Source organism: Miniopterus schreibersii (genome assembly GCF_964146895.1).
Source record: "Miniopterus schreibersii genome assembly, chromosome: 13".
Classification (NCBI taxonomy): Eukaryota; Metazoa; Chordata; class Mammalia; order Chiroptera; family Miniopteridae; genus Miniopterus; species Miniopterus schreibersii.
Window position 1 is genome coordinate 18,060,289 of NC_138113.1, and position 27,639 is coordinate 18,087,927.

At 38.7% G+C, this 27,639-nt stretch overlaps 1 protein-coding gene across 5 annotated transcripts in view; it reads right to left on the minus strand.

Annotated features, from left to right (window-relative positions):
- Positions 1–27,639, minus strand: part of DHX57 (DExH-box helicase 57) — a 45,489-nt gene that overhangs the window by 11,862 nt on the left and 5,988 nt on the right. For all 5 annotated transcript variants that reach the window (XR_014000203.1, XM_081157091.1, XM_081157092.1 and 2 more), the window contains 18 exons: positions 26,947–27,105; positions 25,759–25,944; positions 24,636–25,474; positions 22,872–23,050; positions 21,320–21,441; positions 20,185–20,380; positions 19,321–19,445; positions 16,172–16,305; positions 15,194–15,248; positions 13,482–13,687; positions 9,731–9,847; positions 7,157–7,253; positions 6,204–6,377; positions 5,464–5,664; positions 3,279–3,555; positions 2,539–2,634; positions 2,367–2,450; positions 9–143 (listed from right to left, as the gene is read on the minus strand). Coding sequence is in view for 4 of the 5 variants with exons in the window: in XM_081157091.1 (XP_081013217.1) it covers positions 9–143; positions 2,367–2,450; positions 2,539–2,634; positions 3,279–3,555; positions 5,464–5,664; positions 6,204–6,377; positions 7,157–7,253; positions 9,731–9,847; positions 13,482–13,687; positions 15,194–15,248; positions 16,172–16,305; positions 19,321–19,445; positions 20,185–20,380; positions 21,320–21,441; positions 22,872–23,050; positions 24,636–25,474; positions 25,759–25,944; positions 26,947–27,105 (3,382 nt within the window). In the remaining variant the exon portion in view is untranslated. The remainder of the gene's footprint in view (positions 1–8; positions 144–2,366; positions 2,451–2,538; positions 2,635–3,278; positions 3,556–5,463; positions 5,665–6,203; positions 6,378–7,156; positions 7,254–9,730; positions 9,848–13,481; positions 13,688–15,193; positions 15,249–16,171; positions 16,306–19,320; positions 19,446–20,184; positions 20,381–21,319; positions 21,442–22,871; positions 23,051–24,635; positions 25,475–25,758; positions 25,945–26,946; positions 27,106–27,639) is intronic.

The window sequence follows — 27,639 nt, forward strand, 5'->3', positions numbered from 1 at the left end:
TTCCTTACCTCTTCTCCGGTGGCTTCCAGAATACCATCTCCTCCTAGGGCCCTTTTCTCTATTTCCCTGGCTCTGAGTCCCTCCTTTACAAAGCCTATATCTGATAACAGTTCAGTGAATTGTCGTTTGAGGCTGGCCATTTCCTGAAAGAACGGGATAAGAATCTTTAAGCAGGGGCATCAACACGTCAGAGGTAAGCTGTAGATAGTCTTACAATAGAGGACAGTAGTGAGGCTCATATAGGTTCATCAACAGGTCATTTCCAAAAAGGCAGTTTACATGTATACAAACGGGCAGGCAGAGTGAAACAGTTACACAGAAATTCATAGACTACAGAAAAACTCAAAGATCATTTATTTACCCCTAGATTACATTTTAAAAATCATGTTCACTGGATTTTGGGTAGGTCTGATTTTCCTGGAAATTCTTAGGACAGCAAAAAATGCAGTTGACTTTGTTTGGGAACTTGGCTCCAGGTGCTGTGACACTGTCTAGTTTTTCCTACTTGCATCTCTGCTCAGGTCCTCTTAGTTCCTTCCCTGAGCCTAGAGAGGTGAGTTAGTTCTGCATTCACCATGCAGAACACCCACCTCAGAACTTTCCCTTTCTCTTACCTGGAGGTCTCGCTGGCTCACATCTTTCCCTAGGAATAGGGACATTGTTAAGTGGTTTAGATTTAGACACTCCTTTTTGTAGCTGAGCACAGGTATAAGAAAAGCCCAAACCTCTTTCTCTTTTGGCTTCTGTTCAAACACAGACTGTATATCAGACAACAGAGAAGGAGATAAAGAAATCAAAGGAACTGAGAGCTAAGCAACACTATCCTGTCTCCTGATGACAATTTAACAGTTTTCTAGGAATGTCTCAAGGTCATATAACATGCCAAAATATAACTAGAGGTTAAATATAACATAATATATGGTTTTAATTGACATCTTAATAAAAATACTATAATGTAAACTGGAGTTTAATGAAAAAAGGAAACTCTGTTTGATGGACCTCATAGAGCACAGAAAAATCCACATATACCCTGGAAGAAGAAAAAGAGTACATTTAGTAAAAAATGTAATTTAGAAGAAATATAATTTTATACTTAAAAATCTTAATGACTTGAGGAAATATTTATTATTGCATCTTACATATAAAATGCCCTTTAGATTAGTGGTTCTCAGCACCTGCCTCATATTAGAATCACTTGGTTAACCCAAGATCGACAGAAAACAGATGCTGAGGCCCCACCCCTAGAGATCAGATGTAATTGGCATGGGGTAGAACCTGGGCATTTTTACTTTTTTTTTTTAAGCATTCTCAGGTAAATCTAATGTGCTGCTAGGACTGAAAAATCATTGTTTTTGATGTACTTAAAATAAAGCTAGAGCCTTTGTTTTCTCAAAATGTCACACTGAAGTACATCTATAGGCAGATGAGAGTGAAGGCAAATACTGGGATGCAGGCATTCATTCAATGAACCTTTATTGAGCATTAAGTGTGTGCTGGGCACTGTTCTACGCACGGGGGATATAGTGTTGGACAAAACAGATAAGGTCTTTATTCTGATGGAGCTTCTGGGATAGAGAGATGCATAAATAAATGTCAGGTACTGGTAAGTACTAAGAACATTAATTTTGTGTTCTATTCCAGGACACCTTTTAATATGAGAGTAAAGTTTTTCCCCTTCCCAGCCTCAAAATCTTGGAGTAAAACAGATGTTTTGCAAAGATGTGCACCATCAGTATCTGGCTTCTTATACCATTCTGGATGGGGGCCTAGAACACCGTCACAATGGAGGACTGTCTGTTACTACAGAGACGATAAACCTTTCTCCTTCCTGTATACTCATTACTGACACAGTAGCCTCTGATGGACATAAAGAAAACTAACAAGGAAAATCTGGTTCAGTAGTCATTCTTTGGTTTTGGGGAGAGGGGAAGGGGTTAGGGATGCTAATAGACACTTTGAGAATCTGCTGGAAGCTACGATTCCCTCCTCCCAGAATAAGGCACATATGTATAAGCATATGATTCTGCATACAGTTTCAGGGGTCTATGCATCCAGGTTAAGAATGCCTAGTAAAATTACTGAAACAAACAAGCCTGATTTCCAGTAAGCAGTAACCTTCGGAGTGCCCACAGCCCCCTATCCTCCAAGTAAGAAGCGCAAGCTCACTGAAGAGAGGAAAACGTTTAGCACAGGCCTGATGTCATGCATGGGTCAGGAGTCTGTTTCACACAGCTGGTAAAGTGGAGCATATTCCAGAAATAACATGTTCAATGTCAAAGCAGGACATGCAAGATAAAGTTGCAACACCCTGACGTGCTACCACAATAGAAAATGAATGAAAACAAACCACCACAGAAACAACTCACCTGAAGAACTCTTCCTGACAAGAAGTTTTGTCTGCAGTAATTATAACTTGTACGCATACCTTCTTTCATGCTTAGCTGCCATCCCTAGATTTTGAAGACAATCAAAATGAACTTTCTCAGTCTTTAGCACCAACTCTGGAAATAAACCTCAGCTATTAGATTGTATACTTACCTTGTATGCTCTTAGAAGGGCCAGATAATCACTGTTTGCAAATGCAAATTCTAACTTCTTCTGGTTAGCTTCCTCTTTTTTATCCCAGGGAGACACCTAAATAAGGAACATCAGGTTTGAAGAACACATGGACTTTCCTATTGTTGAAGCTGGGTGCCCTGGGAAGTGTTCTGTGTGGCACTAAGAGTACTCAGTGTGTGGCTGATTATGGGCAGCTATGGTGATCATGGGCAGGCTACCACTTATCTGTCCTTATGTCTGTCTACCCACCCAAAATAAGCTCTACTGGGTCTTTTTATTTCCTAGTGGCAATATGTCATCAAAGAGTCACTTATTCTGAAAGCTAGATCTAAAATCTAAAATCCTAACTTTCCTAACACCTTCCTTTTTAGGAGGGCTAGTGGTTCTTGCGAAGTTCAGACCAGACGACGGACAGACCCTCAGGTGGGTCACAGGGATGAAAAGGCCAGGCTCAGAGAAGTGCGGTGGCTTTCCACACTGGCCTGAGACCGGTCCCTATTGGGCGAGCATTCTTTCCTCTGTCCAGCCAGGGGCCCACTTCTAACCTTCAAGCTACATGCTTCTCTGAGACCCACTGGTCCAGCGAGTTGTCAGATTAATCTGATAGGAGGGGCCCCTGCAGAGGGCACGCTTGCCCTTTGGCCCACCCCAAACCTGCAGCACCCATGTTCTCCTTAGAGACCTATGGACTCCAGTTTAGATGAATGTTGTTTACTTACAAAAGGAGACTTAAAAGCCAAACTGGCAGCAATGGTGAGAGCAGGATCCAAACAGCGGAAGATAGACCCAAACAGCATTAGTTTGCCGATTCTCACATCCACAGGCAGAGAGGCCAAGTGATACCCTAGGGGGGTCAGTTTTTCATCTAGAGTTAATGCTCCCAAGTCTCGTAATCGTATTTTTGAGGCACGGAGAGAATCAATGTGTGGCGGTTCGATGAGCCGAGCGAACACAGATTGGAGATTATGTGTGCTAAACATCTCTAAAATTTTAATTCTGGAAAAAGAGAAAAAAAGTAATTTGACAATTTTATTTATGGTGGGATCACACCAATGAGTAAGGTTCTTTCTTGAACAGAAATAATTTATAATTGCCTAGATATATGCTTTCATAAACCAGACAATGCTAGTTTAAAATTTTAAAAAATCTCTTATGTCTTCTCATTCTCTAGCAATAAGCTACAGAAACACTTTCAGATTCTGAAATTTATTGAGATTCAGAATAAAATTATTTCCGTAACAGCGGGATCAAATCATGAAATAAATTTGGAATGATCCACTCACTCTCCTTCCCACATCTGTGTTGCACAGAAATTGTTTTTTTTTTAATCCTCACCTGAGGATATTTTTTCCATTGCTTTTCAGAGAGTGGAAGGGGGACAGAGAGAGAGAAACGTCAATATGAGAGAGACACATCGATTGGTTGCCTTGCTCACGTGCCCCGACTGGGGCCAGGGATGGATCCTGCAACCAAGGTACGTGCCCTTGGCTGGAATCGAACCTGGGACCCTTCAGTCTACAGGCTGACACTCTAACCACTGAGCCAAACTGGCTAGGGCTGCACAGTAATTGTTTATAAAGTCAACCTGCATTGTGTACTGCCTTTTGACAGCTCTTAAAAAGCTATTATTTTAAATTATAAATTTAAGCAGTTTTCAGAAAAGGAAAATCTAATATACATAAAATTTCTTTATTTCACTTACACAGGGGTGGGCAAAAGTAGGTTTATAGTTGTGAATACATGAAACACAGAGTTTATTCTTGTATTATTCTTTATTTATTACTTATTGTATTACTTATTTGTATTACTTCCATAGGAACAAGTGTAAACCTACTTTTGCCAACCCATGATTCCTTTTTAAGCTGTGAACCTATAAACATAAAATTTTACATGTTTACGAATGTGCACATATTTGGTATCTAGCTTTTTTCCACTTAGATCACATAGGTGTTTCACTTTAACACATGCACTGATAGTAATCCACTTACTTAAATTTTGAGTAGCAAAAACAAAAGATGAGCCATGTTGGCCTATATAATTTTCGTATTTCCCCACTGTTGTATTTGAGTTGGTTTTAAATCGTATGTGCTACATATATTGCATTTTCCCTTCTCTCATCCCCCCTCAAGGGTCAAACAACTTCCAAAGCTCTCTCCAACCCCTTCACTGCTCTTCATTCGCACTGTTACTACCTTAGTTCAAGGCATCTGCTTGCCCAGTTTTCTAAGACCTGACCATGAACACTTGAAAGCAGGGACTGTGTCCTGTACCCTACAGTATCTTTAGTGCTTAGCCCTAGCCCAACCCCTGGCAAATGGAAGGCTCTCAAAATAGATCTGCTGAATAAAAGAAGAGCTGTAACATCTTTGTACAAGTAACTTTTTTCCCTTTGCATGATTATTTTATGGGAATACTCCCTTACAGTGATGACTGGTCAAAGGGCATGGAGTTTTAGAGTTCTTGTACAATGCCAAGCAAATTTACAGAAAGGTTGAGTTATAGGTTCCCCAACTTCAATAACATTGAGTTTGATCATTCAGTCATTAAATTCCACTTTATGATATTTATTCTTATTTGTTCATCTGGTAAATAATGGTGTTTTCAAGTAGTTTTTGTTCACTTTGCTCTAATTGATAATGAGGCTGCAGATTTTTCCCTGTGATAATACTGGTGGTACCTCTAACTTACTTCTTGATGAATTAGATTACTTTTCTGACTTACAAATGTATTCTTAAGGTCTATTTTAGGGCCATCCTCTGCAATGTAAGAGATCTTTATGTGCAGAAAGTTAAAAGAAATGGTAAAGGCAACATCCAAGAGCTCTTTCTTTGCAAATGAATGAGGTCATCTGTATCTACTCTTAGCAAAATGTCTCCTACTAAGAAAAAGAAAACATGCATGTACCTTAGACAGAGCTGTTCCAATGGCACCCTTTGTATTTCTGGTAGCTGCTGCTTTAAAAGCTGGTGACTGAAGTGATGGCTAGTGAATAAATGAAAGCAGACCCCAGATGCAACGCGGCCTGCTCGACCTTTTCTTTGCAGAGCATTGGCTTGAGAGACAAAAGTATCCTCTAGACTTTCCATCCCTTTGCTAGCATCATATCTATAAAGAAAAAGAAAATGTGTTATTTTATAAAATGAGTTATTTTATAAAAACATGGCCAAGACTCTACTTAGCATTGACAGATTGAGCGTAGTGCTAATTTAAAGGGTATCAAATGCTACTACATACAGTTTATTTTACTTTAAAAAAAAATTTCTTTTCATCTTTATTTTTGACAAATAAAAGTTGTATACATTTAAGGTGTACAATGTGATGTTCTGATATATGTAGACATTGTGAAATGATTCCAATATAAAACTAATTAGCACATATCAATTCCCATATCAACTTTTTTTCATTCGAGTACATGTAAAGCATATGAAAAAAAGAGGGAAACTAATTACTCCCAAGATAAAACCTTAAACTTTCCATCTCTGTTTGACTTCAAGATTATGATCCGATGCAGACTCACTCATATATCCACATACAGTATTTTTTCAAACAGCAATCCACGTAGTTTAATAGCATTAGCTATTAAGAGCCATGTCACTCAAAATGAGGCATCTTTAGCCTTCCCTCACACTGCCAAAAGAGAATACCTCTTTTCTTTCATTTTCCCGGAATCGATGACATAGACAACATCATCGATGGTTATGGATGTCTCAGCAATGTTGGTGGAAATTATAATCTTAGTTACACCTACAGGAGGTTTTATAAACACAGCCTGCTGCTCTTCACTGGATAAAGATGAATGAAGTGGGTGAACAACACATCTGAAAGGGAGTAAAAGCACAGTCAGCGTTCGAGCAGAAAGCACTGAAACAGGATTATAGTGGGTGAATTTCCATTTAAGCATCACACCAGCATCAGGAGCTTCACCACCGCCCATCCCCAGGGCCCAGCTCTTCTAGATGGGAAGGTGCTTTCTGATCCTTACAAAGTATTCACTCAGTTCTATGAACTAAAAACTTTGCATCAACTTGGGAAAAACTGGAGTGTAATTCAGCAGTAAATAATCAAGAGGACTAAACAGCTGACATTCTGTAAGTAACAGGCCTATAGCACACATTCATTTTTTCCCTACCTTTAAATCCAGAGTGAGAGAGGCAGAGACAGTGATGTACACTAAGAAATTTCATTCTTATATTTCTAGGGAGTGTTCATCTGTCAGGTAGTTGTCTCCTTTGATAGGAAGACACTCAATGTTTCTTGCCACCAGAATAGGAATCATTGAAAATTCTTTTTTCTCAAAATGGCAGCATTTCTTTGTTACTAACATTGGCTTCTCCCATCTCCTGTATCTGGCAACTGAAATTACACACAATTTTGCTGAGTCACTATGCTCAGTGAAGAGAAATATTTTTATTTAATGGAATGAGAATGACTGATTTCCTGGAACAAACAGGTCTGTCTATTTCCAGCTGGCATAAACAAACGTATTCTTGAGGAGTGACACCAGAATCTAAAGAGGGTGATGACTGTTAAAGAGACCTTTTTGGTTACGCATATAACTTCAATAGATGATTGAGGATACAGAAAGCAATTAACTTACCGATGACTACGTCTGTTGTTGAAAAGGGAATTACACTGTAGCTGTTCATAAAGCATTTTGATTTCTGCCAGTCCCGGTAGAAATACAAGTATAGCACCTGGGTACATAAAGAGAATCAATCTGATACATGCAAAAAAGGAAAAACTGCTATGAAGCTATTTTTAATGGAAAAAAAGTAGTAATCTGAGATTTTTCACTTTCAATTTTCTTTGTAAAGTTCCCAAGGATTTAATAAGTAACAAACTTTAAAAATACATTTCTGACTTAATTACCATAAACATTTGACTGAAAATGAGAAAAAGAAACTATAATTGGCTGCCTGGTAATCTAAGTTTAGACATATGTTGAAAATGAGCATATTAACTAACCGTACCATTTAATGGTTTATGGGCTTTTTTTTTTTAATCCCCAATCAAGGATACATTTTATTGATTACTTAGAGAGAGGGGAAAAGAAAGAGAGAGAGAGAAAGGAGAGAGATCAGTTGCTTCACATAAGAGCCCCAACTAGGGATTGAACCCAAAACCTAGGTATGTGCCCTGACTGGGAATCCATGGGGTGACACCCCAACCAACCGAGCCACACCAGCCAGGGCTGTTTATGGGCTTTTAAATTTTATGTTAAAGAAAATAAGAAGTGATAATTGATTATAGTATATTTCTGTGCCAAGAGCAATCATTCAGTAGTAGTTACCTTCTTCTGTGCTTTATTCAGAGAGGAAACTGGCACACATCTTTACTCTCACAAATATTTATTGGGTACCTAAGTCACCTCTGTGCTAGGTACAATGGAATATAAAACAAAGGTCTGTCCATGAGGAACTCATGACCTGTTATTTTCACAGCTATTCTCCCCACTAAATAAGTAAAGAAACTAAATTATTACAAAGATGGAATTCTGAAGAAGGGCAAAGGTATGTTTCAGAGTTGGTTTAAACACTTCATAGTATACAAAGCATGTTCACATACACTATCGCATTTGACCCTCACAGCCACCTATTAAGAAGGCTATTAGTACCCTGAAAGTGACTCTGTAACTTGGCCAGGTCACAGAGTTAATGAGCGGAGTTTGGCCAAAAACCTAGGGTTTCTGACATCTAATCCATGCTCCTCCCTACAAAAATACCACACCATTTAAGAGGGGTAAGATAATCTAATCCATATGGATGGGAGAAAATATTTTGTCTGTATTTTTATGTGTCTTCTGATCTGTTCTGCCTTCATGGCTTGGCCACCTGTTTCAGGGATACCTGTGATATTCACAAATACATCACCAACTTCCTAAGCACGACATCTACTCGGCTTTGAATGCAGGTAATTTTCTAACATTTCCTTTTGTCTGCTATTCTCTATTTTTTTCAGTAATAGTCTTTTCCTTTATAAAACAAGATATTAAGTCCAGCGATAATGCATTACCCAACACTGTCTACTTGCCAAGAGATGAGAAATAAGGCAGCTGAATATTTTTATGCGGCTCACGCATCTCTGGAAAACACCATATAATGAGTCAAGCCTAAGCAGAGGAGGGCAACCATTCCCATTTCCCTTAAGCTCCGTGTACTAAGCGCATAATGTAGCTGTTTAATCTACTATTCAACTTAATGATCACTCAGTATGGCTGCATCCATTATGTGGCAAACACATACTCCATACCCAAATATTCCAGGGACTGTTCTAGGGTGTGCGAAATGGTGGTGCACAGGAAATTCTTTCTTGAGGAGCTTATATTCTGCTGAAGGGGACTGCTAGTAAGCAGAACTGTAATTTTGGATAGTGTTAAGTGCTATCATGAAAATAAAAGTCATTTTTGGACATTATGATGGAGTGGGGGAGCAAGACAACAGATAGGATAGCCAGAGAAGACTTTTCTCTGAAGACATTTGACAAAAAACTGGATAGGAAGGATTCAGTTATGAGAAGATCTGGGTCATTCATTCTTAGGATAAGGGGCTGCAAGTGAGGGAAAGAAGGCCACTGGGATGGGAAGATAGTTGGTAAGAGGAAAACAGTTATTGTTCTGTGTTTGAGCAGCAGCAGTAGTAACAGTGATAGTAATAAAACAGCTTTACCCAAGTGGATTTATTAGTGTCTTCATTTTACAGCAAGGAAACTGAGGCACAGGAATAAAGGATAAGGGCTTTTCCCAAGGTTACGGAGTTCCTGAGTAGCAGAGCTCTGACCCTAAAGCCGTTCTCTTAACCCCAGTGCCCTGGGGCCTCCATGTGCAAAGTCATCATGGGATTCAAACACTCATTACTAGGCTCACATTTAGCCAGGGACTGTTTAACATGGGGATCATCCAGGCCTTCTTTCCAGCTTTCTTCCTTTGGAACTTTGTATTGTTAACATCTTTTTGTTTGGTGAGAGCAATGGTGCAGAGGAAAAAAAGTGCATAAACCTCAAAAGGTAAAAGGGAAAACTTCCCCTGAAAAGCCTAACAAGGAACTTTATATACAGCTGGGGCAGGGACAAGGGCTCCAGGAAGGGAGGCTGTCCCCACAGTGCTCATGATCTCAGGAGTAAGCTCCCTTCCCTTTTGCCATCTCACACAGTAAAGAAGACAAGAAGCAGTTACCTGGGGGGTAGGAGTGCTTTCCATCCACAATCCATTCTAACAAGGCCTCTATTAATTCAAGATTAACCTTTTCAAAATCCATGACGGACATTGTTTTGATGACTGATTTGCTTACCCCTGAAAGAAAGGTAAAAATCAGGATAACTATACCTTATTGAAGACAAGATGCCTGTGAGCCAGGTGAGTGTCTTGATGTGATTTAATAACACAGATGTTCATATTTAATGTACTAAAATGAATTTTTTCTTTCAGTCTCTCAGAACATACTCGCTCACTCAAAGCACTTTTTGCTTGAACAATGACCCAAAGAGCAGGCTCCTAACTCTGCTGGGAAGGCCCGGAGAGGCCACTTTTCCCCTCATTCTTTCACCTCTTCTTTCCATCACACACTTGTTAACAATTTCAGTCCTAGAAATAAAATTCAAAGTCAACTACATTTTAGAAACCCCTTCCAGATTCAATCAAGTCGTGAGTGAGATCAGACAAAAGTCCAGGTAAGAGTAACCCATGGAAACCAATGGACAGAAACCACAGTCTTCACCAGCATCTTTACAACAGGATTCTTAACCTTCTGGTTCATTTCAGAAAATGACAAAAGTTATGAATCTTCCCTAAAAAATACATGTGATTTTAATGGCTTCACCAATACCTCTGAAGTCCATCCATAGACTTTTAGGTTAAGGGTCTATAATTTCCTTCTGATTTATCTGAGGCCTAGTAAAATATATAGTTCTTCAGGCTGTACTACAAGCCGCAGCTCTTTGAAAAACCAGTATCATATTCTTGGGGGGACTAACTCTCCAAAGACTGCTGCCCTTTCATCTTGGGTCCTCCTGATGGCCCAGCACCCTAAATACAGACAAACCAGAAAAAAATAACTGTAGGGGAAGTTTCCTACGTTAATGCTAAAAAGTTGGAAGAAGGAAAGAGCAGTTTCTAAATGTTTTTCTGGCAGAGTAAACCCTGTGTTGGTAGAAAAAAAGAAAAGAAAAGAAAAGAAAAGAAAAGAAAAGAAAAGAAAAGAAAAGAAAAGAAAAGAAAAGAAAAGAAAAGAAAAGAAAAGAAAAGAAAAGAAAAGAAAAGAAAAGAAAAGAAAGAAACAGGCTACACAAATAAGGGTGTGGTTGGGTGTGGAAGGCAGAAGGAGTCATTTCTATTTGTTCAAGATTTCAAATAGCCAGACTTTTCAAAAAGGAAACAGGACGGACTAACTGCAAAAAGAGAAAGAGTGAAAATCATTTACAAAGATTTTTCAATACCCTGGCAGTTTTTACTAATTATATACCTTAAAGGACTGATTTTTTTTTTTAAACTAGAAAAAGTTTTAAAAATTGAGCTTGGGAACATTATTTCATGTTCTGAAAAGTGAAAGAGCCCTGAGATCAACTAGATCAAGTCTGTTTTCACAGGGACAGGGAGGCTCAGGGAAGCTAAGCAACCAGCCCAGCCCCAGACAGAAGCTGGTGGCAAAGCGAGGTTTTCTCTCCAAGTCTGCCATCCTCCTTCCTTAGAAAGGAATTCTCAGAATTGCTTTCGGAACGTAGGTAACCTCTATGCTTGAAATTAGAGAGGCATGGCTTAGATCCAGTCATAACTCTTAAAGAAAATTCTAAAATTTCAAAAGAAAAACCAAAAGGATTTTCATGCTCCATAATTTAACGGAATAAGGAAATGGGAATTCTGAGCTGGTATCATGTACAGAAAGAACACAAACTTCTGAGTCAGATATTTTAATTAGAATCACAAATGTGCACTTACTACCTATGGGTTTGTATTATCTTATTTAATCCCCTAAGTAAGTCCGTTTTATAGATAAGGAAACTGAGGTACAGAGAGGATACGAACTTGGCTCAGGATCATATATGCATATCTTTCTAACCAGCAGAACCATGGCTAACGCCTAATTCCTTGGTTGCCATTTCCCATGCAGACTTGGGAACAGAGGCTTTGGTGGAAGGAGGAAAAGAGAAACTCACTTGTCTCTTCTCCTATGGAAGCAGTAACGGGGTGGGGGCTCTTACTCCTTGAAAAGTAAAGACTTTTTCTGGGGAAGGACTAAAAGGCGTTGGGTGGCAGTCTAGGGAAAAGAAGGCAGGAAAAACTGAGACTTATCTCTGGTCTAGGCTTTATGGAAGAAAGCAAAAGTACTAACCTTGGGGTTCCTATGGGTTAGGCCCAGCTTATAAGCATAGAGACTATCTAGGAACAAAGAATAGCTGGGTGGGGTCTGGCTTGGGAGGAGGGAGCACCTAAAAACATATAAAAATGCTCAGCACAGGGTGGACCCTCAAAATATATTATTTGGAAAGCCCATGAATAATGCTAAAACTAGTGGTAAAAATTTGAGGATATTATAGGATATTTTAAAAGTCTCAAATATCTCTCCACAAATGACTTATTAACTAGAAGAGAACAAATAATAACAACAAAGGGGAAAAACCTAGCTGACATCACCTTAAAAGGGATCAAAGTTAACATCGCAAACAACAGGACAAACCAGCATCACGTGTTTCCTCACATGATGTACTGAGAAGGCCTCAGCATTGCTTCTGTGGTTTTCTAACCAGAAATGCATCACCTAAATTCAATCACGGGAAACATTAGACAAACCCAAATGGAGGCACAGTCTACAAAATTGGTCCGAACTCATAAGTGTCAAGGTCATAAAAGAAAAATAAAAGCTAGGACATTTTTCCAGATAAAAAACAAAAACAAACAAACAAACAAACAAAAAAACTAAAGCCACATGACAACTAAATTCAATATGTAATCCTGGGTTAGATCCTGGACCAGGAAAAAGTAGTAATAAATGACACTATTGAGATAATTGGCAAAATTAGCATATGGACTATAGATTAAATATTAGTATCAGTTAATGTCTTCATTTTGAGCATGTCCTATGCTTATGTAAGAAAATGTCCTTGCTCTTAGGAAATAGATACTGAAACATTAGGGGTTAAACAGCATCATATCTGCAACTTACTCTTTAAAAGTGCAGGAAAACAATATATACATGTACACAGAGCAAATGATAAATGAAGCAAAATAATAATAGGTGAATTGGGATAAAGGATATATGAATTCATTGTATAGTCTTACAAATTTTAATTTTGAATTTGAAATCATATCAAAATAAAAAATTACAAAATATTCAAAAATATAATTTATATTTTACTACCTGCCAATTTTTCTATAATGAACACATGTCTTTTAAAATCAGACAAGTCCACTGATAAATATAATAACAATTATAATCTACTATGCATTGAAACTGCTCTTTTTCTCAGTTTAAGGTTGTTCTGATGAATTAAAGACAATGTAACTATAAAACAAGAGCTGCATCTTTCTTTAGGATCATGGTGGGGGGGAAAAATAGCTTACCCTTGAACACAACATGGAGGTTAAGGGTGCCAACACCCCCTGAGCAGCTGAAAATCCACTTATAACTTTTGACTCCCCCAAAATTCAACTATTAATAGCCTCCTGTTGACCGGAAGCCTAACTGATAACATAAACAGTTCATAACACATATTTTGTATATTATATGCACTATATACTATATTCTCACCACAAAGTAAGTTAGAGAAAAGGAAATATTATTCAGAAAATCACAAGAGAAAAATACATTTATAGTATTTATTTTTAAAAATATGCATATGAGTGGACTCTCCCAGTTCACACTCATGTTGTTCAAGGGTCAACTGTAGTTATCTTTGGCACAGCTGTAATGTCCCCCCAACAAGCATATTACCTTTATAGCGGGCCAGGAGCTGCTTGAACTCTAACTGTTGATCTGGCACGGCATCTTTGACAGAATCCTGATCCTGGAGGTGAAGGGAAAGCCTCAGGTCTTCTTCCACCTCTTCAAATGCAGTTCTGTTGCGCCTTGCTTTAAGCTTCTCCTTTGACATCTGTTTCATGGAGCGCATATATGGGCTCCCATCCTGTAACACGTATCTGAGGAAGGAAGCAAAGGAGTGTGTCTGTGTATGTGGCTCTGCTGGTGAACGAAAACATTCACCTATTTTATGTGCTCATTCAGCAGAATGCTGCTGTTTCTAATTACTGTGCTACTCTCCCACCAGTCCAGGGTTCTGCTGGCTGTGCCCTATTTCTGGCAGGGAACACACTGGAATGCTTTTGGCTTTATTTTAAGATAATTCTGGAGGCAGTGAGTCTGAAATAGTGAGAACAAAGACAGGTAAACTAGTTGAAAGATGATTTCACCAGATTCACATTCAGTGGAAGTGGAATAGGGCCCAGAAATAACAGTTTTAATAAGCTCCCTACATATGCTTGTTGCACACTAAAGTTTGAGAGCCACTGTTTTTGGATTTTTGGTTTGAGAATATGGTCCCATGAAATAAATATAGAGTTGGGGAGGGGGGGGAGGTTATTAGAAAGGAAAGGAGCGGGGAAAAGGAGAGAAATTCTGAGTTGAGTGTAAGGTGCTAGACAGCGCGGTGTTTTCATTCTGGAGCTCAGGCGTCAGGAATGAAGGTACTGATCTGGGAGCTCCTGGTGCAGAGGTGACAGCTGGAAACACACGTCTAAGAGAGCTAAGGAGAGTTCAACAGTGGAAGAAACAGTGCAGGATAGAGCCCTGGGGAACCCACAGGGTTAAAGAGTAGGAAGAGGATGCTGGGCTTCCAAAGGACAGAAACCTGTACCCAATGGGCATTCCCACTTTCCACCCAGCATCAAAATTACACAGACATCTTAACACTCAAATTACACTGCAACTTCCTGAGGGTAGAATGATGACAATAATAGCAAACATGTGTCAAGCACTTGCTATGTACCTTCTAGGCTTCGTCTAAGAACTCTGTAAACATTAACTCATTAATCCTCATAACCACCCTGTGGAGCAGCTACTATTAATAGCCATTTACATATAATGAAACCGAGTCACAGAGAGATTCAGCTACTCACCAATGTTACAATTAGTAAGCAGAGGGGTTTAAATACTGACAGTTTGTTTGCAGAATCAGTACTTTTATTTTCATGTTAAACTCTCCATACATTTGGTCCTTCATCATTTTTTAAAATAGATTTCATTTGTTAGAGCAATTTTAGGTTCAGAGCAATATTGAGCAGAAGGTACAGAGGTTTCCCATACACCCCGTGTCCCCCACACATGCACAGCCTCCCCCACTGTCAACATCCCCGCCAGAGTGGCACATTTGTTACAACTGATGAACCTACATGGACACATCATGATCACCCAAAGTCCATAGTTTGCATTAGGGCTCCTGAGTCAGCACCCTTAATATACAACGCTGCCTGCAAATTGCATATAATTTGTAAAATAAATATTTGCTGAAAGAAAGGGGAAAACAAAATCCTTAAATAGAAAAATCAGAAGAAAAACTAACACATTCATTAGTATCCTGACACTCTGAGGTAAAATAATAATTCTGTTTTCAAAGATTTTCACCAAACTTTAATTAATGTCTTCCTTACCTTGTCATAGCAATTGCATCTTCCAGAAAAAACTGATCAACGGGAAAGGTACGACCTGGAAAAACAAATAAAATAAAATAAAATAGGAAAGTCTCAGAATACCTGTTGAACTATCCTGAAGTAGTTTATATATGCAAGATTCTCTTAAAACAAAGCAGAGCACAATAAGGTGCTATTTGTTTTGTGGTCCTAAAAGTATCAAAAAAAAAAAAAATACAAAGAAAAAGCTTTGATGATAGAAACTGGAAGAGGTAGATTCCAGTTTGTGAAGAAAAAAAAAAGTGTATAGGTGAAGAGATGACCATTTGCTAATATAACTTTTTACCTTTTAAAATAATTTGTTACGCTTTTCCTACCCTCCCCTCCTCCCCCATAGGGGACCTTTAAACATTCAACAACTGTTTTCTAGATCAATTATATAACTTCTTCCTTAAATCTATTGTCAATATTTTCTATAACTAGAGCAAACAGTACTATTACTCGCTGACACTCTCCGTTGACAATCAACTGCAGGATAAACCAGAGCCCCAGGTGCTAAATTAATCCCACAATGAGACTGTGAAAGCACCAGAAGACACAGGCTACCCAACTTAACTTTCTCTCAGAATGGGCCAATATCCAGAAATTTAGCAGAGTCTAGCAATGAACGAATATGGCTTCACAGGTACAACTTCCTCCTTTATCACAGATTACCATTATAAATTCACATGTTTAGGGTAAACACACTGGAATGCTAGAAACACTAATTACCTGGACTTTTTAAAAGAGCACATAGAAAATGAAAATTTCCCAGCAAATGGACATAATGTTGCCTTTTTATTAATTATACAATGTGGTTATAATTTTATTTGTTACAAACTAATATCTTCTTCTCTAGAAAGAGGAACAAATACCTATGAATTTATATCTCAATTTAACTTTAAAATAACTTCATTTGCTTATTAGGACAATAAATATTTAATGATGCATTTTAATCACCTGGTATAGTAATAACTGGGCAGGAACTGAAATACTCTGAAAAGAGCTCAGCGTTTAAAGTTGCACTCATCAGAATAACTTGGAGATTTGGTCTCTGCAACACAATGTCCTTCAAAACTAGCAGCAAGAAGTCACTAGAGGAAAGAAAAGAAACACCTGAGGATCAAACAAATTCAATGAAGGAAAATTAATAACTTCTGATATATTTTGAGCAAGGATTGTGTAAGACCTATGTGAAAACAATTATAACATTCATACAAAGATGTGTTACGTTCCCAGATGTGAGGACTTAATAGTATAAGGATATCAATTTTCCCCCAAATAAACTAAATTCAGTGTAGTACCAATCAGAATACCAGTAGGATTTATCATTGCACTTGATAACTCTATTTCTTGATATCTGCATGTACATAAAGAGGCATATACAAAGATGTTCATTATGGCATTGTTTGTAGTAGTAAAACAATGGAAACTACCACGAAATGGTTAATTATAACAATATCACCCTTTCTGTGTAATAATGGGAGGCAGATAAAAGGAATAAGGTAGAGTTTTAGATACTGACATGAAAACATATCTATGACAATGTTAGTGAACAAAACTCAAGTTGTAGAATGATACATAGTGCAGAATAGCAATATCCTGAGTGGTCTCCCTGCTTCAGCCCTTGCCCCTTGAAATCTATTCTCAATACAGTAGACCACTAATTCTGCTCAAATGTAATTCTGATTGTGCTACCCCCCTGCTCAGAACCCTTCCGTGACTTAGTGATGCCTCCCTAACAAGGCCCCATGTGACATGGTATGTACCCACCACTCATTTGCTAATACTCTCCCTCTTACTCACTTGGCTCCAGCCATTCTGTCCTCCTTGCTGCCCTTGAGGCATGGACCTCAGGTCCTTTGCACATGTTATTAATCTGCCTGGAATGCACATAGGCAGTTCCCTCACTTCCCTCAAGTCTTTACTCAAAAGGTACCTTCTTAGCTAGGCCTTCCCTAATCACCCTATTTAAATTTTCAAATGCTCCCCTCCTCCCTTGCACTTCATATTACCTTTTCTCTTCTTACCACTTAACCTCTCTATGTTTTACTTATTTACCTGGCTTATTGTTGGGTTTCCCCACTAGACTATAAGCTGTAGAAAGATAGGGATTTGGGTTATTGTGTTCACTACTCCAGTATCTAGAACAATGTCTAGGACATAGTAGATGCTCAATAATTATTTGTCAATTTACTAAATGAATACATCGTCTTTTAAAAAAACGTCAGAAGATAAACTACCTATGTCTAACAAAGTAAACATATGTCAATGTATAGAAGGATATATCACCAATCTAATTACGGTAGTTATCTCCAGGGATGGGACTGGGAACGGTTTGGGAGCCTTAAGGGGAACTTTCACTTTATCTGCATTGTTTGAATATTTAATGAGAGCATATTGTTGTACTACTTATTCTCCTTAATTAAATGAGCTAATTTAGTTACATTTATGATTCTTTTGTTTCTTTTTTAGGTAAAAGGAAAATAACATGACAATAGGCAAATGTTTAAGTAACTTATTACATCCATACTTTAGAATTTCCTTATGCAATTATTAATAATTCTCAAATACAGTTCATGCTATTAGATCAAAAGCATCACATAAAACTATATAATCCCAGTTGTGTTTGTGGAGATACATATCTCTTTCTCTACATCTCTCCCCTAACTCCTAATACACTGTCAGAAGAAAACAAGACAAAAATTGACATATAATTAGCAATTTCATAGGGGAAAGAAATGCTTTCTCTTGATATTTAATATTTTCTAAATGTTTTAGAATAACCATGTTGCTATCTCTATGATAAGGAAATTTATTTAATATTTTAAACTAATGCAACTTTACATTTTTTCTATATTCCACCTTTAACCTTGGCTATATTTTTACTGATCTTAGGTCCTAGATTTTACCATTTTCTTCTGGTCATATATCTTCCCTGTTCTTAAAAACTTTCTACCAGCAGTAATTGGGGTCTCTTTTCATATTTGTTGTTTGTTTCTTTTTTAGTTTTGCTATTAGCTATTTTCTGCTTCTGTGTCAGTACACCAACTTTACTTAGACTTTCTTCTTCTCAAGATAATTGTAATAGTCTAGTCCTTGCTGGGAAAGCCTCATAATTTTCACGGGATCACCTTTCTTTTCCCCACTAGCTTTACTGCTCCAGAGCATGAGTCACATGGCAAACTATGATTAATGTCATTTGTTTACCTGGTCCTCCCTTTTAAAATATTGAGCATTTTGATTTTATACTTCAATTCTTTAATGCCTTCTAATTCCATTTAAATACAGTCCACATGCTTCTTTATCCATGATGTACAAGACCCTGGAATATCCGGCTCCTGCTTCTCCCACCTGCCCCTTTTCCTGTCCCTTACTACACACCAGCTGCATGGCCCTCCTCCAGCTCCCGGACTCCACTGAAGCCCCTCCCACTGCGGTCTTTGCAAATGCTGGCCTTGTCCCATTTGTCACACAGGACTCCTCATACTGCAGGTTTTAATTTAAATGCCATCTCTTCAGCTATATAATCTCTGGCTATCTCCTGGCTCTGTCCCCGAAACACAGCATCCTGTTCATTCCTTCATGGTACTTATTCCAATTTGTAATCATTTGTTTGCTTACGTGTTCATTCCTTGTTTTTCCTACCAGACCACAAGAGGTAAAGGAGAACCAGATACACTTGTTCACTATAGTATCCCCAGCAATTAATAGATCACTTAGCACTTAATACCGGCTCCATCAACACATGAATGCGTGTCAGGACTGAATGGCTGACCAAATAAAGCCCATCAGCTATAACGTGCATTCAATCTGTTACTCCTGCTAAGCACAGTGCTCAGCTCAGCATGATACCAGGAGAGTGTTATCTCTTATTACGAGCTGCCCATGTGACAGGATGACCCTTATGGATGCACTTGAGCTCTCCAAGCATTTTTAGTATTACAGACCCTGGAGACCAGGAAGGCAGCTCCCCTTCTATAACTCAGGCCCTCTCTTGCTGAGTTACCTTTACTAACACTAAGACACTGAACTGGAAGCAAAGTGAAATTCTTTCAGCCATGTCTTCATTTGGTGTGTGGGTGTACATTTGGAAAACCTGTGCTTACCTTTCTTCCGTCCTCTCGTGAACCTCATCGACAATGATATGGGTGACTCCGTGTAGAGCTGTATCTCCTTCTAGCCTTCTGAGCAGCACTCCCGTGGTGCAGTATAACAGTCTGGTGGCTGAGGACTTACAGGCAAAGGGGCAGAGAAAGCATTCATGAGATTTTTGAAACAGGAAACACTTCCCTGGCAAAGCCATTGTGAATGGACAGGGGTAAAGAATACTGAAAACAGCCCGGCCGGGCGTGGCTCAGCGGTTGAGCGTCGACCTAGGATCCAGGCGATCAGGGTTCGATTCCCAGTCAGGGCACATGCCCGGGTTGTGGGCTCGATCAATGACTCTCTCATCATTGATGTTTCTATCTCTCTCTCCCTCTCCTTTCCTCCCTCTAAAATCAATAAAGATATATTAAAAAAAAAAAAGAATACTGGAAACAATAGCAGTTCCATTTAACATAAAACCATACTAAGTGCAGTTTCTCATTGGTGACAATAAAAGCTTTTCTACTTCATATCAAAATTTTAAGTTTAGGACTCATAAAAAGCACTCAGAAAGTATTATAAAACATAAAAACAACAGTGAGTGATAAAATCAATTCTGAATTTGTTCATTCCTGATGCAGTTAAATGGATTAATTCTCTGGTTTAAAAGCAAAATGGCAATTACTAGATTACTTCTGCCAATAAAGAAGAAAGGTCTTAATAGAGGAAGTTAAGTACACCCAAATAAGAGTTTTTATACCAAAACGTTTCTAAAAGGACTTCTGAAGTACACCCCAAATTTTCCATGAATCTTCAGACACCAAGAACTCTTTATACTTGAAAACCAAATTTCTGTTAGCAGGAAATAAGCAGAGCACACAAACCTTGACACTCTCCAAGCGGATCTGGTACCCCACAGTCAGACCCACCCTTTCCGCTCTCTCTTTAGCGACACGTTCAGCGACAGAGATTGCAGAGATTCGACGGGGTTGGGTACAGATGATGTTAGCCACCTTCTCCGGTGGTCCGTTCAGAGAATCATCCAGTATAAACTGTGGAATTTGCGTGGTTTTCCCACATCTGTATATCAAAACAAATAAGTGCTAAAATGAGAGTTTGCAAGAAGAATCATATGCCATGAGGAAAGACAGAAACTAATTAGAATAAAAGTTGTTCACCTTCATCTGTTTTCTAAACCTAAACTGACTTATTACCTATAACTGATAATTCCTAGAAATTTGCACTCATTAATAGGGCGATCAAAGACTAGTTTAGTATCATTTGTAAAATTGGGACTTTTGAATAGACATTACTAAGGTCTGTAAATGCCTCTAGGAATGTGAACTCTACATATGACTCCTAAAGAAATAGGATTATTATCTTAAGATTATTAAAATACTTTATATTTTTCCCATTGATGTGTACTGCCTTGGCTATAAGTGAACTGAGGTTAAAAAGATAAGAAACTGCCAGATACAAAGTTACTACTATATCAGTGAGCGTGGGCACAAATGGAATGATTAAATTGAGAACCCTTGACTCGGTAACTAAATTACTCCTGCGACTTGTCCCTGCTAAATAGGGTTCAATAACAGAGTGTGAAGCAGGAAAAAGGATGTGTTCAAGTTGTTCTGAAAAGAACAATTAAAGCTCTAAAGAAAGCAGAATACATTTAGAAGACAAAAAGTTTTCTGAAACTATCCTTTACATTTTAAATTGGGCCTTCTTAAATGCCTTCAGCTAAACCTTCTGCCTTAAAATGGTCTCAAGGCAGAGGTGATACAATGTCTATACATTCCTAGATACATTTCCGAGTTTCATTATTGTTTTTTGTAATTTGGTTCTACTGGTTACAGATGCTGCAGTATTAATTCCTGTGAAATATTATTTAATATTTGACAGGAAAAAGCACAAATAACACCAACTACTGGCTTTTCAAAAACAGAACTGGCTATGGTGACCAGGGTACATACCATATTTATAGGTGAAAGCTGCATTACAAATAAATTGCATTCTTACCCAGTCATACCACTTATAACAAGTACTTGGTGCTTGCTCAACAATTTAAGGATGGTTTCTCTTTCTTCCCAAGCAGGGAGTGACTGTCTTTCCTGCAGAATAGACTGGAACTGTCTGGAAGCCTAATAAAAGAAAAGATAAGGTATCAGTTGTGTTACTTTGAATCAGCTCTCACAAAGTTCTGAATGTAAAAACCCACAGACCCACCCTTTCTGCTCTTTAGTCAGATTTGTTGGGGTTGCATACTGATGACTTTAGTCAGAAGGCTGCTCATAGAATCGGCCAGAATAAGCTGTGGAATCTGTGGTTTTTCTAATTAGAATAAACTGAAAGATCTTATAAGAGAAATAAACCCCTCTTGCTAAGTACTCATCCAAGTTCTTCCTAGAAAGAGTTTTTACATCAGCACTGTCCAGTAGATCTTTTTGTACTGATGGAAATGTTGTATATTTACGTTGTCTGGTATAGTAACCTTTGGCAATATGTGGCTACTCAACACTTTACTGTGGCCAGTGCTACTGAGGAACTGAATCTTTTAATGAATTTAAATTTAAATAGCCACACATGACTAGAAGCTACCATATTGGACAGCACAGTTCTACACATCAGATTTTTACCAAAATCAGTAATAGTAAGAACACTCACTAAAGGGTTCTTTTTGGCCAATCATCACATCTACACAACTCAGTCTCCTATATAATGGCCAGTGCTCCATAGTACTTACTATACATTAAAACTCTGGATGTATTTTTAAATAATGTAAGAAACTTATACTAACACATCATTTTCTGCATATAATTTCATCACATAAATTTATCACCTCTAAATACATCGACCAATTGAGCATGTAATTTTTTGTTTCTACCATCTATTATTTATTGGTGTGATTTTCTATTAATTTTGACATTCTGTGGATATTGTACTAATAGGTGACAGTTTTATACTGCGTCAGAATCAGAATCACAGAACTTTAGAAATGGAAGGCCCTTACACACTGGATTAGCATCTCCAATCCAATCCACAAATGTGTTAAGCCACTCCCCTTTGTCCCACATCAAACTCTGCCTTCATAGTTCACTGGTGCGCTCTTTTAAAAGTATCTTCATGTGAATGGGATAAAAACAACAGGCTTTGGAAACAGAGAATTAGCTTGAACTTCTATGTTGCCACTTACTTGCTATGTGTGTGACCTAGGGCAAGTTATTTATTCTGGGAGCTTTTGAAACGGGTAAAGGTCCCTCTTTACCCCTTCATTTTCTACAGTGATTCTTCAAATGTGAATCACAGTACTGCATTAATTTTCCTTCCACTTATGAGCTTGTCTGTCATAGTACCAAAGCCACATGGTTCTGAGAATACTTGGTATGTACGTGCACTGGATTTTCCAGAACTCTCTAGAGCACGTGCCCGAGTTTGCTGTGGCACGCAGAAACTTTGACCACTCAGGAAAAGAGAACCAGAAGTGTACTAGGGAGGGTAGCCAAGCTCCCAATTCCTAACCCTTCATCCATACATTGGGGAACAATGCTAGCTGTCCTCTCAGAACCCCTACCTGCTTTATTCGGAACTGCTTGCAGATTTTAGCATTTTCAGCGCGCACGGATTTCGCCTGCCAGTCGTGTCTCCTGGGAGCCTTCCTCCTGAGGTTCACGTAGCTCTCCTTCTCCACGACTACGGCCGCAGGGCCTTCATCCTCCTCGGTCTCCTCCTCGGGCTCCGGCTCTCTCTCAGCTTGAAGTGGGTAAAAGGAAACACTTTGGAGACAGAGCCATCTGATCAAAGGGGGAAAGTCACTATCCAACAAAATAACAACAACAAAATCATAAAATAGAGAAAAAGTTAAAGCTTCATTAAAGCAGATCCATTCATTACAATACTACTACTTCCACCTCGAAAGAACTTAAAATGCACCTTTACACAAACTTTAATCAAGTGTAAGTGACCAGCGTCAACAACAAAATTAAATGAAAAACAAAGACGAGAAAATCATGGCATGCTTTCTAATCCAGTACTCTTTACATTCAAGGAATTAACGGAAAGCTTCAACTATTTGCAAATGTACCCTAAATTCCATGACACAAAACAACCTATCGAATGATGAATCAGCAGACAAAACGTGGTATGTTCAAGCAACAGATTGTTAGTCAGCAATAAAAGGAAATGAAGTACTGACACACGTTACAACACGAATGAACCTTGAAAACATTATGCTAAATGAAAGAAGCCAGACACAAAAAGCCACACATTGTATGATTCCATGTCTATGAAGTGCCCCAAATAGGCAACTCCACAGAGACAGAATACAGATTTGTGGTCATCAGGGCTTGGGCGAAAAGAAAAATAAGGAGTGACCACTAATAGGTATGGGGTTTCTTTGTGGGGGGAGGAAAATGTTCTGGAATCAGACAGTGGTCATGGTTGTACAACTAGAGTATACTAAAAATCATTTAATTGTATACTTTAAAAGGGTCAACTTTATGGTATGTAAATTATATCTCAATAAAGCTGTTATTTTCTAAAAAGTCCACAACCCACAATTTGTCATTTCTCAAGGAATACATTGAATCCCACGTTTGGGAGAGAGTCAAGCAACCAGTGAGCAACTCAGACAACTGTTCCTAACTCAGGGCATCACTGCTCTCCACTCACTGCCATTTACTTAGGAACTCTTGTGAAACAGTGAAAACTTATTTCTCTGAAAGAAAGATAGCAACAAGTGAGGGAGAATTCTTTGATGAACTAATGGGGATTTACTTGTGGTGTAAGAATCGCACAGCAAGCCTGGATCTGGATAAAGCCAGCAGCCTGCACACACATTTCATTTGAGGATTTAGGGATTCATGAAGACAGCCCTAACCCAATGAACTTCAGAGGTCTTGTGTACTAAGGGCAAGAGGGTGTGAGTAGTGGTATAGAAAGGGAAGTATCTCTAAAAACTTATTTGAAAGTAATCCCATATAAAGTACCAGAAACAAACAAGAAAAACCAAAATAATTAAAGGAAACAGGTTTTCTGGGAAGATGCTATAAGTTTCTTCCAACACCCTCAACTGCCAGAGTGAACTTAGACATCACTGTAAACTTTCAATTCAGGAAGCCCAATCACAGTGACAAAACTGGGCCTTCCAATTAAAGTCAGGCCCTAGTTGAGGGGATTCTCATTCCTTTTTGCCCATGGACTGAGGAGAATGACTTGCCCAAGGTCGCTGGAAGATCCTAGGCCAGCCCTCAGAACCTTTGATTTCTTTAGTCCATGATTCTGAATGTCCCCTCCCCTCACCCCGAAACTCCTTCCACGTGATCAATGCATTACATACCTACTGGAATTCGACTTGAAACAACAGGATTATTTGGAATCACTGATTTACGACAGACAGGATTATTTATTCTGGTCCCAGAGGATGCTGGTGGAAAGTTTACTGGAGGGACACTGTACTTGTGATGGGTATTTGTTAGTAAATTGACTATTTCTGATTCTTCCTCTAAAAGGGTAATCAAAGAATATACAACAGGTTCCGAAGTTTCTGCAAATGTCAAGGCCTTGCCATAGAGGAACTCAGAAATATGTAAACGACAAGCCAGAGGTAGATTCTCATTGGTGGAATAAAATGCCACAAGGGGAGCTTCGTGGGGGTATTTGTGGTGTTTAGAAAATCGAATTTCAAGTTCATATAAAAAAGATGTGTCTTCATTAGCAGTAAGATGAGAATCATCTACACGTCTTTCTACTCTTCCAACAATTTGATTTGGGGGTACTTCATGTTTGAATTTGCATTTTGATCCAAATTTACAACTTCCTTTGAGGTAAAATTTACAGGTTTCAAGTGAAGTCTCCTGTATATTTTTGGTACTTTCCTTTTGCCTGGATTTGCAGAATTTACTTGTCAAATACTCCAGTTCTAATCCAATGGTCCAGACTCTGTTCGGAATTCTTTCTATAAATTTTTCTCCACAGATTGACTTGAGAGCAAATGCCTCTTCCCGCCGCGGTTCCACACACTCATCCTCACGTATATGCGCCGTTGCCTCAGAGATCTTCATCTTCTCTCCGAAAGTCTCGGAAAAACACTGGGTGAGCAGGTGTTCTAATGATGCCCCCACATCTCCACCACAAATCCTCAGGGCTGTTTGACAGCGTTCAGCATTGAAACCATACCTGCCGAGTGTGAAACATGACAAAAAGGGAGTAACATCAAATCACAGAAGTGAAATTCATTTAAATACACTTATGAGTGAAATTATCACTATATCTAGGCAGGGCTTATATTTTGAAAAAGAGGCCTTCATAATACTAACTCCTCCTTAATCTCCATAACCTAAGAGAGAAAATTAGGCATATCAGGCATTTCTGGGTCCCATTCAACAGGGGGAGGGTGGTTGGGTATACAATATGCCTTCCCTGAATTCTCCCCAACTCCTATAAGTGTTGAAAGCAGTCACCTGGAAAGTTTCTGCACTGCAACTGCTGAGACCGGAAGTTCTGGAGTATGAGGCTCCACTAGGTCGGAGCCGGCATAATCCACAGGATCGGCGTCAGGAACGAGGGAAGCTTCTCGTCCAGCTAACCAGTACTGCGCCTCGTCACAGTCAGGCTCATCTTCTTCCTCCTCCCCAGAAATGCTTCTTCTGGAAAAGGTAACATTTTCAAATGTTTACATTAATTTCTACACTCTTCAAACAAAAACTTAGCAAGAGTCTAAGCACTTAATTTAAAAAGTCAAAGCATTCTGACCACTATTCAGTCACTGATTTAATCTTTGATTCACCTATTAATTTATATCTTGGCAATTAACATTTATCAGGCATTTGCTGCATGCCACGTGCTACATTAAGTGTTTTATAAGTACTGTCTCTTTAAGAATCTTCCCAATAACCCAACCAGATACTTTTGGAATCTCCATTTTCCAGATGATCAACTAAAACTTAGGATTAAGAGCAACTAGAGATTTTAACCAAGGCAGTTTCACCCCAGGGCCTATATTCTTAACTACAGAAGAGTCAGCTATCCTCTCTTTCTTCCCATTCATAAAAACCACCTCTAATTTTTTGCTTTGCTGCATAACCACCTTTCCTAAGTCTAAGACAGATATGAGATTTGTAGATAGGAGGGAAACTGAGCTGCTCATGACTGATCACTCATTAATGCTGGCAAGTGGAAAGAATTAACCGCTCCAACTGAAATAAAAAAGCAATATAGCCAAAAGAGTAAAAGTTGTTTTTCTTAGGCAGGTGGTCACGAGAAGTGTAATCTTAGCACTTTATCTGATCAACTCAATATTTGCTACTTTCCTAGAATAATACTTCTACTTGTTCATACAAGGTTTCATCTGGAAGACTGTCAATAAAGCAACTACTGAATCCATATTAATATTGTCCTGGGGGGAAAAAAAAAGATGAAAAGGCAATCTGTAATACTGCTCACAGATATTGCAAAATAAACTCACTCTAAAACTGTTGCTGAAAAATCATATTCTTGCATTTCTCTTAGCTCACTTTGAATTAGTTATGTAGCCACAACAGGGATCAGTATTGATACAGTATTCAAAGGCAACACAGGCTCTTCACTGTATGTGAAGATGCCAATAGATCTTCCTTAACATAATAATTTACTCAAATAAAATCATTTACTCAGATCCAGCATCCGCATCTTGTTCTTGCAGGTCTCGGAGAAGAGCTTTCACTTTCTCTTGATTCTCAGAAGTCATATGTAGAGTCTGTAAGGGCACTTTGGCTTTGGGCTTCCATTTGGGGCGTGCGTCTCCTTTTTTTACGCTACTGTTGCTAGGTCTGCAAGGGACACAAGAACAAAATTACACATTTACCTGTAATAGGAATTTTTACACTCTCTTCAGAGTCTCCAAATATATACAACATGAATTAGATTGTCAAGTATCTTACAAAAGATGACAACGAATGGGAAGAGATTCTGTTTTCTACAATCCTTACTAGACTTTACGTTGGAACTGCTAGAAAAAACACAGATCAGATTCTTAATCATTAAAACTGGCTTCACTAACTCAAGAACCCTCTGGAAAAAGCAATGCTATCATGACTCCCTCTGCACAAGAGAACTTTCAAAAGAAGTGTGCTACACAAAAAAAGTGCTTATTGCATTCTGTTAGGTAGCCAATCTGAAAACGATCAAGAGTTCCATTTTAGCCCTGGCAGGTGTGGCTCAGTTGGTTGGGCATCATCCCATGCACTGAACGGTTGCTGGTTCAATTCCTGGTCAGGGCACATGCCCAGGTTTTGGCTTGATCCCCAGTAGGGGGTGTGTAGGAGGCAGTAGATTGATCTTATGCTCTCAAATCAGTGTTTTTC